The sequence below is a fragment of the Rhea americana genome, unplaced genomic scaffold (genome assembly GCF_003343005.1).
Source record: "Rhea americana isolate MKP2758 unplaced genomic scaffold, rheAme1 scaffold_251, whole genome shotgun sequence".
Taxonomy (NCBI): domain Eukaryota; kingdom Metazoa; phylum Chordata; class Aves; order Rheiformes; family Rheidae; genus Rhea; species Rhea americana.
In genome coordinates this window covers 918,115-931,178 of record NW_028186370.1, presented here as the reverse complement: position 1 = coordinate 931,178, position 13,064 = coordinate 918,115, and the positions used below count along the sequence as shown (strand labels likewise).

The 13,064-nt window shown below is 43.1% G+C and overlaps 1 protein-coding gene across 1 annotated transcript; it reads left to right on the top strand.

Annotated features, from left to right (window-relative positions):
- Window positions 1–312: 312 nt before the first annotated feature.
- LOC146594700 (carboxymethylenebutenolidase homolog) lies at window positions 313–5,792 on the top strand. Its single transcript, XM_085307077.1, has 5 exons — window positions 313–518; window positions 1,204–1,311; window positions 3,153–3,295; window positions 3,673–3,764; window positions 5,613–5,792. Exons 1-5 carry the CDS (start codon window positions 313–315, stop codon window positions 5,790–5,792), a joined length of 729 nt encoding a protein of 242 aa, XP_085163203.1.
- The last annotated feature ends 7,272 nt before the right edge of the window (window positions 5,793–13,064 follow it).

The following is a 13,064-nucleotide window of genomic DNA, read 5'->3' as shown; positions in this document are numbered from 1 at the left end:
GAAGCAGCTGCTTCACACCAGTATTGAYAGAGTTACAAGAGAGCAAAACAAACGTGGTATTATAGTCAGTACCTACACATATATGTTGTTTGTGATTGATTAACTTTGCTTTTTTTCAGCTTGGTAACATATAATAGATTAAGAACTATTCTGCGTTAGAACATTGCTTTTGAGTTTTTCTACTTTCTTCTTTCAGACATAGAGGTGAAAGTTACTTACAGAAGTTACAAAACTACATTCTGCAGATCACGTTTTCCCATTTACTTTAATCTTGTATTAACAGATTATCTTTTTCTTTTTTTAGGTTTCAAAATGGCCAATCATTTCCTATATGATAGTGGAGAAAGATCTCAATACAGGTGCCTTGGACAGGAAGTACAAATTGAGCACATCAAGGCATACATTTGTAAACCATCTTTCTTCACAGACAAAGCTGTGCTTGTGATTCATGATATATTTGGATGGCGCTTTCCAGACATGAGATACATAGCTGACTTAGTAGCAGTTCATGGATACATGTAAGCAACTGTCTTCACTCTTAAGAAATAGGTCACTAGGCCCAGAGTTAAGCATAGCACACGATGTTCTCCGTTTGCCTGGGGCAACCATACCGTTTTAGTCTGAGTGAACAGAACACAAAGGGATGAGGTGTTCCCAGGAGGCAACTGCATCAAAGCTACTAAAATAGACCAATCACAAATGGCCACCTGAGTAAAAAGGTACAAGGACAGTCATGAAGTGGCAGCGTTTGTGCTTATCTRGCATTGTGGGTGATTAAAAGATGGACATGTCTATCTTTTACACACAGACAAAAAAAGGTCTGTGTATGTGTCTAAGTTGTATAAGCTTTTCAAAACTAAACCTTCTGGAGTACAACCAATACTAATAGTTGCTTTAGSTTTTACTAAGTCAATGTGTTTATACAGAATCAAGAGGGTTCTTTTTTAAATCCTGTTGCTGCTGTATTCAGTATGCCTATGGAAATAAGGAGTTCATTTGTGTTTTTTTTTTCTTTTTTTTTTCCATAGAAGGACATACATTTTTAGCTCTGCTGTTTACCAGAATAAATTATTAGATTATGATTCAGATAGCAATCATATAGATGAGTACTCTGGGATAGAAAAGAGATTAAAAACTATTCAGACATGCATAGTTTCTTCCCATCTGGACCTGAAGATTGACTTGGTTCTATGTCTCACACAGAGCTATCTGCCCAGATTTCTTCAAGGGGAAGGAGCCTTGGAAAACTACTGATCATTGGGCTGACTTTGCTGACTGGATGAAAGATCATGATCCTATGAAAGTAGACAGGTAAGATGTACATTTGTGCTTGAATTTTAAAGAGCATGCAGCAAACAAGGGGAATTTGTGTGCTTCTGAAATGTTAAAAGCAGCACCTTGCAGCAGGGCAAGCTGGCTGCATACACGATTGCTCTTTCTGGGTGGTTCTTCTATGGCTTTAGGCACCATCTTGGGATTTGGAAAGGATCATTTGCYCTACCTATCACTCCACTTATTGTTCCTGTCTCAGTCTTGTTTTCCTGGGCCCTTTCCTAACTATGTTGTACTGACTGCACAAGCCCATAGCCAGTATTTCACAGGCTATGAACTACTAGCACTCTCACACAGATGTGCTGACACTGCCTCCGGTTCCTCAGGATAAGGAGGAAAACTCTTCAGAGAGCCCTTGTGTAATCTGCCAATTGTCATTTGCCCATCCTTGCTTTCTCCCTTGTAGATAGTATTCTCCTGAGCAGCACCAGATCAAAATTTGCAAGATTGCCCCAAAACTGAGATACACCTGATAAATGATACTGATTTTATCAATATATGTAATAGAGGGACTGCTATCTGTAGATCACAGCAGTGTCGATAACAAACCTTACCTGAAATATGGGAGGCATTATTGTTTCCGGCAAATTATTGTGGTGTSTATTACCACAGTCTAGAACTTCAGAAGATAATAGTGGACAGAGTGACACTCAATTACTCAGCTGCCATTTTGTAAGCCACAAAATATTCCTGTGATCTTTTCAGGAGGTCCCAGTGCCCAYAGCCTAACTCTGACACCTCTCAGCACAGCTTTTGACCATATAGCTGCAGTACTTGTGTGACTAAWTTTTTTGAAAAGACAAATGGATAACATTTACCTAAAAAATTCCTATCTGTAGCRTACAGATATGCAGGCACTGTCTTAATGAGTTAAGACTTCAAGGACATGGGCAGATGTTCAGAGCACAAGGAATCCTGTTAATGCACACATGACTTAGTACCCTTCCAAACAAACCAATTCAGAAAGTCTGCCCATTCATTCACAGTGCAGTCCACAGCTGCAAGCCTGTAAGACACACAGATCATGGATGATACCATTATSAAACTGCTGTTTTTGTCAGTCTAACCAAACTTGTGATAACCCTTCTAATATACCTGGGTTTTGAAAATACAGTTACTAATATATACAGTCTACATTTAAATTTCTCTGACAGATAACTCTGTAGATAATAAAACTATTGAGATTTATGAAATCAGCAACAAAAAATTAATTAAAAGTTTGACCTGCTCTAGTGTACCTTAAAAACACTTTTCATATTTTTTTGCAATACCTGCTTTTTAAATATTATAGTTACTGACAGTTTAATTTTAARTAATTATTAATTTAATATGCTGTTGTTGTATGTGGGCTTGGTAGGATATTTTAATATTAGCTCATACAACAGGAATGACAGACTAAGGTGATTCCTTTTCTAAATACATGGACTYAGCAGAGAGAGCACAGTGAAGCTCATCTGTTCCTACAGTCCATAATGCAAGGTGTTGTTCTAYTTGCAGATATGTCTTGTATTTAGTTGTCCTGTCCTAGACAAACTGATTCAATTAAAAATTTACTTCTTTTGAAAACAGAGGAGCAGGTGACAATTCAGGTATGTACCTGCACCTGTGTATGGCTACTTCCCTAAACTAGGACTAGCTATGTTAACTCCCCTTTCAAACGTAGAAACACTGATCTCAGGTTGAAATTATATTTTTGTTTTAAATGATCTGGGCTGTAGATGGAGAAAATTTCACGTGTTTCTCACTTTCAATTTACTTTTTAGATTGTCAAATGTATTCTGCTATAGATTCCTTAGTTCACTTTTGTTTATATGTCTTAGGGAAGCTGATGTTGTCTTGAAGTATCTAAAGGAACAATGCGGTGCAAAGAAGATTGGTATCGTTGGGTTTTCCTGGGGTGGAATGGCAGTACATCACCTGATGCTGAAAAATCCTCAACTAAACACGGGGGTGTCGCTCTATGGTAGTGTAGAACACATGAAAACTTACATRGAGTTATATGACTATATATAGTTTTTAGTCTAGTTATTGCTTTATAATGATTTCTGTAAATGCTCAATCAAAGATGAGTTGCAGATTTTAATTATCCTAATTTATTTTCATATTACATTTTTTTGCTGTCAAAATTTAAGACTGGTGTAAACCAGAAAAATTATTTCTTTTCACTGAAATGAAATGCTTTTTTCCAAATGCTTTTTTTCKCTATTGGAATAGCAACTATCCTGATCTTAAAAAATACACTTAAGAAGTAAACATAAATAGAAATTTTGTGTTCGATATTGCCATTCATCTTGCAAGAATGTTACCTCACTAAYAGACTGTTTCTCAAATACATTATAGGAATAATTAGGGACTCTGAAGAAAGATACAATCTACTAAATCCCACATTTTTCATTTTTGGTGAGAAAGACCACACTATTTCTTATGATCAGGTAAGTTGTTGTGCTAGAAATGATTTTTCTTTCCCCAGAGTTCTTCTATCCTACATAGCAGAAATCCTCGCTTGCTAGAAAACATTTTCTGATATGAAAGATCAGACAGTTTGGATTGTTTTTCTTATATTTCAACTTCCTCATATCTTACTGAGGTGAGGTGATCATACTTATTCAAAGGCATCTTTTTTGAGGTGAGAAATGCAGTAAAGACCAGTGATGGTCTCCAAGTGTCTGGGCAAGTGGAGTTTGAAATTAAGCAGTGAGACACATCTGATGTGAGTCAAACAGACCAGAAACTTGGGTACTACTGCTGTGGATGAGAGGTCAGTTACTTAAACCWCTGAATATGAGTCTGGACTTTGAAGAGATAAAAATAATTTCAGCCCAGCAACYGAACTTTCTGAATGATATAGACCCAATGACTAACTGCTTTTGGGTACAAGAAGGCCAAATGAACTGTGTCAGAAAAGTGGTCATGAATTTCAACTAAGATGATTGCAACTTGTGGACTCTATTTTGACTTCTGACTGCCATCTATATTTCTACATAGCTCCTATCATAAGCTTGTTAGAGAGGCTGAATAAATGTGTGCACAGGAAACTGGAGTCCTCTTCAATGTTTAAATTTCTTCTCTCCAATGACAATGATAACATACCTCCTCTGGAATAGCTCATTATGTRGTAATGGGGGTCTAACTGGGGAACTGGCAGTACTCTCCGGTAATGAAGAAGCCAATCAATATTCACTTTTGGCTGTGTTGTTCAGTATGTTGACTTACACCTCAAATATGCTGCTCCTTCATTCACTGTCCACCTGTTCTAATGACAGAATCTTCTTCTAGGCTCTCACATTTCATAAATCTTTTCCATCATGAAATTAAACATTGAAGCCATACCTTCTTCTCCTCAAGTTCTCTCTCTCGAACCTCAATGTTATCTATGTAGCTTTTGTAAGGAATTTCTTAAACTTATTTAAAAAATCCTCAATTTTCTGCACTGAGTAATAYAGAGATCTGTGAAAAAAATAACACGAACCTGAAATAAACCACAATACTGTCTAATCTGCATAGGCAGCAGAATTAAGCTTGTACAGACAAAATCGGTGATCATTCTCCTATTTTGTAACTTTTCAGTGCTTGATATTGGGACTGTAGCACTTGTAGTACAGAGGAGCTTTTGTATATTCCATACAAATAGATATAAGCTATATAGAAGTTGCCAACACTCCCCTAAACTCTGGTACTGAATTTCACTCCAGCTTTTGCCTGTGCACAAATAGTTATAGTGGAATGGTAAGATAGAATCCTTCCAATTGAAATGAACACAAAAATGTGCCTATGTACAGGTACCTAATCATATGGTTAGTACTGTGGGTGTGTGTGGGTGTACATGAACATCAGAAGATTGTGCAGGAGTAGTTTTCTTTTTGCTATTCAATAAACTAAAAAATCCTGTGTTTTCTTAAACTTCATTACTAAGCCAATCAAAAATATTTTGGATCGAGAATCTCTTAGATTTAGGGAATATGTTCTCTTTAGATGAGAGATCTTGAGATCCTGATCTGATTAAAAATTAGGTTTCAAGCCATATTTAAGCCTCTGAATGGAAATGCACCTGTTCATTAGGGCAAGGAGACTTACCAAACTATCTTTGCAGTACCTATTAAGGGTTCTTAGACTCACCTGTACATTTTAAAACTAATCTAGTGTTATATTAAAATTTCTTACCTGTTGAGCAATAGAGTGTGCTTCAAGTGTGCCAATGGGGAAAAGGCAAAGATGTAGTGATGTGACAAATGGCAAACTTTAAAAAACACAACATAAGGGAAAAATGCTTTCTTTTACAGATCACCTTACTGGAGGAGAAGTTGAAACAGTACTGTAAAGTTGCATATAAAATTAAAGTTTATCCTGGACAAGTTCATGGGTTTGCACAGTTGAAGCCAGAAGATATGAAACCTCAGGATAAACCTTATATTGAAGAAGCTAGACAGGATATGCTTGATTGGATCAAAATGTATATTTGACAAAAGTATAAAGTAACATTAGGTTTCAAGATCAGTCTTTAATTAAAATTTAATTTAATKTTTAAGGGGAAAAAAAGCCAAGGGGAAATTATCCCATTTTGAAATTTTTTCACAAACAAAAATAGGAATATTTTAATTTATAATTCTTAATTATTACAAGACTTTCACAAGACTGTGAAAACAAAATTGGACTGAAGTACCATTAGGCATTAAAGTTATTCAAATTCATCTTGCCTTGTATTTGCTTCATTATTCTGCTTTATGACATTAACAGTAATRGTATTGTTTATCCATTCTTCTATCCTGGTGAGTACAACTTTTCATCCTGATTTTACCTGAGTAGTTTCAGGTTTTATTTTAGAATGATGACTGGTGGTCTCAGCTGGTAATATAGGAATAACCTGGTTTTGCACAAARCTATTTTTATTTACACAATATTTATTTATTTAGACAATTTGTGTCAGACATACTGATGCACTAAGCAGAATTTCCCATGCATGAAACRAATGGCTGGCTGTATTAAACAGTAAGGGGTGATGTTAGGAAGTACCCTCCAAGCGTTCCCTTGTCAATGTTAACAGCACTTTCAATATTCCTTCATCAATACCAGGTAAAAACATAGCCAGTCCCTTCTAACTGAGTATGGTGGAAGCAGTGGGTTTACTGTCCYGCTCTAAACTTTGGTGATCAGGCATGGGGCTCACCAACAGGTACCCCTAATCAGCCCTGGTTTTACCATCTGCCATACATTATGTCCCCTTTCCCCCTCTCAAATTCTCACCTTTTATCACCTCCATTTCCTCCCAAGTGAACAACCCATTCTTCTTTATTTTCACCACACTGGCTCCACTTCTGCTGACCTGATAACTGGCATTTCCTCAGATTCTTACCTTGTTAGTGTAGGCCTAAGTCCAGGTTAGCCACTTCAATACCCTTTGCTATCAGCAGTGCTTGGTTGGCAGTTTCTCAGAACAGAATCACAGAATGATTGAGGTTGGAAGGGACCTTTGGGGATCATCTAGTCCAACCCCCTTATTCAAGCAGGGTCACCTACAGCATGTTAGACAGGGTTGCATCCAGGCGGGCCTTGAAGATCTCCAGAGAAGGGGACTCCACAACCTCTCGGGGCAACCTGTTCCAGTGCTCTGTCACTATCAAAGTGAAGAAATTCTTCCTCATATTCACGCAGAACTTCCTGTGTTTCAGGTTGTGCCCATTGTCTCTTGTCCTGTTGCACAGCACCACTGAAACGTTTGTCCCCGTCCCCTTGACACCCTCCCTTCAGGTACTTACACACGTTGATAAGATCCCCCCTCAGTCTTCTCTTCCCCAGGATAAACAGGCCCAGCTCTCACAGCTGTTCCTCACAGGGCAGATGCTCCAGCCCTCTGATCATCTTTGTAGCCCTACGCTGGACTCTCTCCAGTAGCTCCATGTCTCTTTTGTACTGGGAAGCCCAGAAATGGATGCAGTACTTGAGATGAGGCCTTCCCAGGGCTGAAATAGAGGGGCAGGATCACCTCCCTCCACCTGCTAGCAACACTCTTCCTAATGCACCCCAGGAGACCATTGGCCTTTTTGGCCACAAGGACACATTGCTGGCTCATGGTCAACTTGTCATCCACCAGCACTCCCAGGTCCTTCTCTGCAGAGCTGCTCTCCAGCAGGTCAACCCCCAGCCTGTGCTGGTGCCTACAATTATTCCTCCCTAGGTGTAGGACCCTGCACTTGCCCTTGTTGAACCTCAGGAGGTTCCTCTCTGTGCATCTCTCCAGCCTGTCCAGGTCTCTCTGAATGGCAAGACAGCCCTTAGGTGTATCAGCCACTCCTCTCAGCTTGGTATCATCAACAAACATGCTGAGGCAGCACTCTGTCCCCTCATCCAGGTCATAGATGACGTTGAACAGGATGGGACCCAGTACTGAGCCCTGGGGAACTCCACTAGCCACAGGCCTCCAACTAGACTCCGCACCACTGATGACAACCCTCTGAGCTCTGCCTTTCAGCCAGTTCTCAATCCACCTCACTGTCCCCTCATCTAACCCACACTTCCTGAGCTTATCTAGGAGGATGTTATGTGAGAAGGTGTCAAAAGCCCTGCTGAAGTCAAGGTACACGATGTTCACTGCTCTTCCCTCATCTACCCAGCCAGTCACTCCATCAGAGAAAGGTATCAGGTTGGTTAAGCAGGATTTCCCCTTGGTGAATCCATGTTGGCTACTCCTGATCACCTTCTTTTCCTCCATATCTGTGGAGATGACATCCAGAAGGAGCTGTTCTATCATCTTTCCAGGGATGGAGGGGAGGCTGAGTGGCCAGTAGTTGCCTGGGTCCTCCTTCTTGCCCTTCTTGAAGACTGGAGTGACACTGTTTTTCTTCCAGTCCACAGGCATCTCTCTAGTTCTCCACTGACCTTTCAAAAATGATGGAGAGTGGCCTGGCAACAACATCCACCAACTCCCTCAGTACTCGTGGGTGCATCCCGTCAGTGACCATGGATTTGTGAATGTCAAGCTTGCCCAGAAGGTTTCTAATCCTATTCTGCTCAACCAAAGGAAAGTCTTCCTTTCTCCAGGCTTTCTCCCTTGTCTCCAGGCTCTGGGACTCTTGAGGGCTGCCCTCTGCAGTGAAGACTGAAGCAAAGAAGGCATTCAGTAACTCTGCCTTCTCAGTAGCCTTCGTCATCAGGGCCCCTATCCCATTCAGTAGCGGGCCCATATTTTTCCAGTCTTCCTCTTGCTACTGATGTCTTTGAAGAAGCCCTTCCTGTTGTCCCGGACATCCCTTGCCAGATTCAATTCCAACTCGGCCTTAGCCTTCCTCGACGCATCCCTGCATACTCTGACWGCATTCCTATAATCCTCCCAAGTAGCCTGTCCCCTCTTCCACATTCTGTGGACYTTCTTCTTGTGTTGCAGTTTTGCCAGGAGCTCCTTGCTCATCTGTGCAGGTCTCCTGCCCACTTTGCTGCACTTCTTTCTCCTTGGGATGCACCACTCTTGAGCTTGGAGGAAGTGATGCTTGAATGTAAACCAGCTCTCTTGGACCCTCCCTTCCTTCTAGGGCCTTAACCCACGAGATTCCTCCAAGTAGGTCTCTGGAGAACCCAAAGTCCACTCTCCTGAAGTCCAGGGTTGCAATCCTGCTTATTACCTTACTTCTTTCCTGCAGGATCCTGAAYTCCACCATCTCAGGTCACTGCAGCCAAGGCTGCCCCCAGCCTGCACATCTCTAACCAGTCCTTCTTTGTTGGTYAGGACAAGGTGCAGCAGGAYACCCTTCCTCGTAGGCTCCTCCACCACCTGTGTCAAGAAGTTATCRTTGATGCATTGCAGGAGTCTTCTGGACTATTTGTGCCTTGCTGTGTTGTCCTTCCAGCAGATGTCAGGGTGGYTGAAGTCTCCCAGAAGAACCAGGGCCTGTGATCATGAGGCTACCTCCAGCTGTTTGCAGAAGGCCTCATCGACTTCCTGATCAGGTGGCCTGTAGTAGACACCCACAAGTGTCCCCTGTGTTAGCCTGCCCTTTGATCTTCACCCAGAAGCTCTTGACTGCCCAACACTATCTTATTGTGGTAACTATACTATTAGAGTAGGCAAGTTGTCTCCACACCGCAACACGTCGAACACGTTAAACAACATTAGCACGAGCAGAAAAGTCACGAAGCTTAGAATCACTGCATAAAGTGCATGCCTTGGGTCAGCCAGCCGGTACGGGCGTGCCTGTGCAGTGTATGACCAGTCAGCACGTCTGTCTTTGCTGTTCACGCAGTCCTACCGAGGGACGTCTAGCCACAGAGACTTACTTACTTGATGGAAGATGTGCAGTAGTTGGAGGAGGGAATGAAACATCACATGGAAGACATGAGAGTAAGGTTACAGACACGGAAGAGGTATGTCCTGTTGTGACCACACTGAAATCCTTCATGGCTTATCCTCTCACTTAACTGTCCCACTTGCAGTCTAAACTGCTCTTGAGTGAAACTGGTAACAGCACTCCCATATGCCCCATGATCGTACTGCTCACTGCACGGAGCTATTGAAATACAGTTTCTCTGTCACTGAAAGGGAAGAAGAAAAGCATTAACATTTCTTTTAATGTATCTCTGGGCACGGTTTGCAACTCTACACAAGGGGACAATAGTTTTATGGAAACACCACTCAGMAACCACCCATCTCCCCACGAGCGCTGGCCCTCCAGCACAGCTCTGCTGTGGCACCAGGGGTACCTGGCACCAGACCTTTCACTGCCTAACCAGCCAGGCACTTGCAAATAAATGACACCGTCTTGGAGGGCAAGTGCAGGTTTTGTGGAGCTATCAGCARTCTTCTCTGGCGACAGCTCAGCTGGTCAGGGTCTGCTTAACTTGTTTTCCCATGTCTGTGGGCCATGAGATAAGTCTCCCCGTGGGAGGGGGCTGCTCTGCACACAGCGGTGGAGAGGCATTTACGGAAAATAAACCATGAGCTGGCAGAACAGCACCAGCCGCTGACAAACGCACGGCGCCTCACGCGTTTGCCCCCCTCAGCGACCGGCACCACAGCGGCTCCCCTCGCGCAGGCACTGGGCAGCGCTCCGGAGAGGAAGCGACGGCTCGGGGCCTCCGGCGCGCTGCCCAGCGCCCTCCCTGCCTGCCTCCCTCCCTCCCTGCCCTCCTGCGCTCGCTGCCCCCGACCCCGGGCAACCGCCGCCGCGACCGCCCCACGGGCACGAACAGCCGGCGAGGGCGCGAGCGGCCCCGCCCCGCCCCGGCGCGCGGGCTGCGCTGGGGGTGGGGCGCGAGGGGCGCGGGGGGCGGTGCCTGCCCGCCGGAGCCGCGGTCCTCACGGGGCGGGGAAACCGCCCCGGACGGGGCTGCCGTTTCTCGGGGGTTTGGGCAGAGTCGGCTGGTTTTCGGGGGCCCGTTTTTCACAGGAAAGGCCATGGGAGCCGGGAGCACGTGTGGCAGAGCCCCCGTGAGGYGCCCGGGGGGGTGAGAAGATGGGGCTGCGGGAGGCGGGGGCCTGGCTGCTGCCCTCCCTGCTTTCCTCAGAAGGCCACAGCTAAAGGGGCAGGAGGGCAGCTGACATTACTCACTCATAACAACAGAATTTCCCCACTTGCAAGTTTGAGAAGGCAGTGYAATAACATGGGTTTCATAGGAAATAAGGGGGTAGCATGATGAAACGTTTCATTATTAGGAAAATGTAAACGTTCAGGGTGTTGGGGAAGCAGTAYRCCTGCTGTTGCTTATCCCAAACTAAGAAATGTCAGCTGTGCTACTGATGTTAAAARCCCCTTCAAAATGTACTGGRGGRTTGCATTCCACACACAGCATTTCTCCGTTTKTTTTCTTGGAATACTGCCCAGCTTCTTAAAAATAAGCATTCTGCAGGGACCCACTTTAGCTGAAACTAATGAGCCAGGTTTTGTACCTATGGGATAACRTATGTGGGGCAGATCTGCAGATTATGTAAGAAACTTGTACAGAAGAGATGTGAAAAGTTGTCTATATTCTTCCCTGAAAGTACTAAGCCTGAGTAGTCAGGATTAGCAGAGGGTGACTCCAGCCATGCTGGGAAACCAGACTTTCCTGCCATTCAAAGCACAGAGCCGTATGTGTCATGGTTTCTGGGGCCCCTGATAAATTGCTCCCCAGCTTGGCTGGTTGACTKTGGTGATGACAGCTACCCCAGTTTYATACCTATTCATCCCCATCTGCCTACATCCCRCCTGGCGTACAAGCAAGGAGTTTGCAGACAACATGTAATTTTTTCCAGATCTTTAAAAAGCCTTATTTAGGCAGGATTCCTCATACCTGCAGAAAAGGGAGAAAGGTTTGCCCCACAGAAAGAAAGAGGCATCTTCTACACGTAGCTCCTAGCTGCTTAGCCCAAGCAAAGTGTCTCTAGTTWAGGCAAAATCTGATGCTGGCTGTTACCATAGCTAGTTTGTTCAGCACTGTAGTTAACAGCTGTCATAGCCGTATTCACTCCCAGAAATGTCCGCATGATGGCGCCACTCTCCTTGACTGTCGCGAGGAAAATCTCTAGGTGGTTCAGCTCTAACCATAACAATCAGTATTTTAAATGGCAGTAATGGTATACCACTGTAAGAAGAAACCTGGCTTACTAGTAAGTGGGAAGCTGTAACAACCAAAGCTGCTGAATACTGTCTCTGTGTGCACCAAGGCACTGTAGACTGCTGGATTATGTTAAAGTGTAAAACATCAACTCCTTCTTAGGACTCTGGGTAGTAGAGGGAATCCATGCCTTGACTTTGACCGAACAGTATCACTCCCTTTATTTTATTTTGCACTACTAGATGTTTCTTATCTGAAAGATTAATTTATCTCCAGTACATTGCAGTTACCAGATTAACTTGATATATCATTAAAACTGATAAACTAAGAGGTTGCAAGAAGTGCCATTTGAATTGTACCTAGGAGTGTTGTGTTTTTGCTTGCTCATCGTGAGTAAGATATTTTTTCCCATAGGAACAAGTATGACTAGAGGTRTACTGAGCTTCTTAAGGGAATTTTACCTGTGACAAACACTGTTGGTTCCAAAATGCTGAATTAATCTCCTTGTAGTCCTCTGTTATTTAAGTTCTAATGGCCAAGTAATACAAAATTCCATTAAAGTGACTCAGCAAATTAAAATGCAATTGAGAGAAGACACACTTTAGCTGACCCAGATATATATCACTGAAGAAGCAGCATTCAATGAGTAGCCACTAATAGCAACTAGAAGCCTCTACTATAGTGTTAGACTTTGTAGAGACCCTTTTTTCCATCTTTATGTCTGGCATTCTATCTTTTGTGGGTTAGTGTTTGCTGGATGAGAGAACAGGGCGTTGCCGCCTTGGTGACATACCATAGAAGAAGCAGGAGAAGGGTGATTGTGATGTTKCTGAGCAATGGGAAAAATAAATACATGTAGTGAAGGAAAAGGTGCAGAGGCATTCCAAGCTAGAGCTGGCTTGAGTCTTCTTGCCCATTTCTGTATTGATATATAGCCCCAGGCTCACCACTGTAGGTAGGAGAACAGCATAGATGCTGTCATACTGTGGCCTCAACATTGGAAGGTCACAAACTGCCTAAACGTACAAAATTGTTTTACTGTTTGTTAGAAGATCTTATGTGATGATCTAAATCTTGAAACTGGGAAGGAGAAACCARGGCAGTGGAAATGCTAGATCAGTCATGTGGGCTGCAAATAGATCATGTGTGGTCTTGCTAACAAGGAGATAAAGTGTCTAAAATTGTGACACTGTAAACTATTGTACATAGAA

What these genes read in the sequence shown, in the direction of transcription:
- LOC146594700 (XM_085307077.1), top strand. Translation starts at nt 313, where the DNA reads ATGGCCAATCATTTCCTATATGATAGTGGAGAAAGATCTCAATACAGG. An exon ending in GTAGCAGTTCATGGATACAT is followed by an intron (nt 519 to 1,203) that starts GTAAGCAACTGT and finishes TGTCTCACACAG; the next exon opens with AGCTATCTGCCCAGATTTCT. An exon ending in ACACTATTTCTTATGATCAG is followed by an intron (nt 3,765 to 5,612) that starts GTAAGTTGTTGT and finishes TTTCTTTTACAG; the next exon opens with ATCACCTTACTGGAGGAGAA.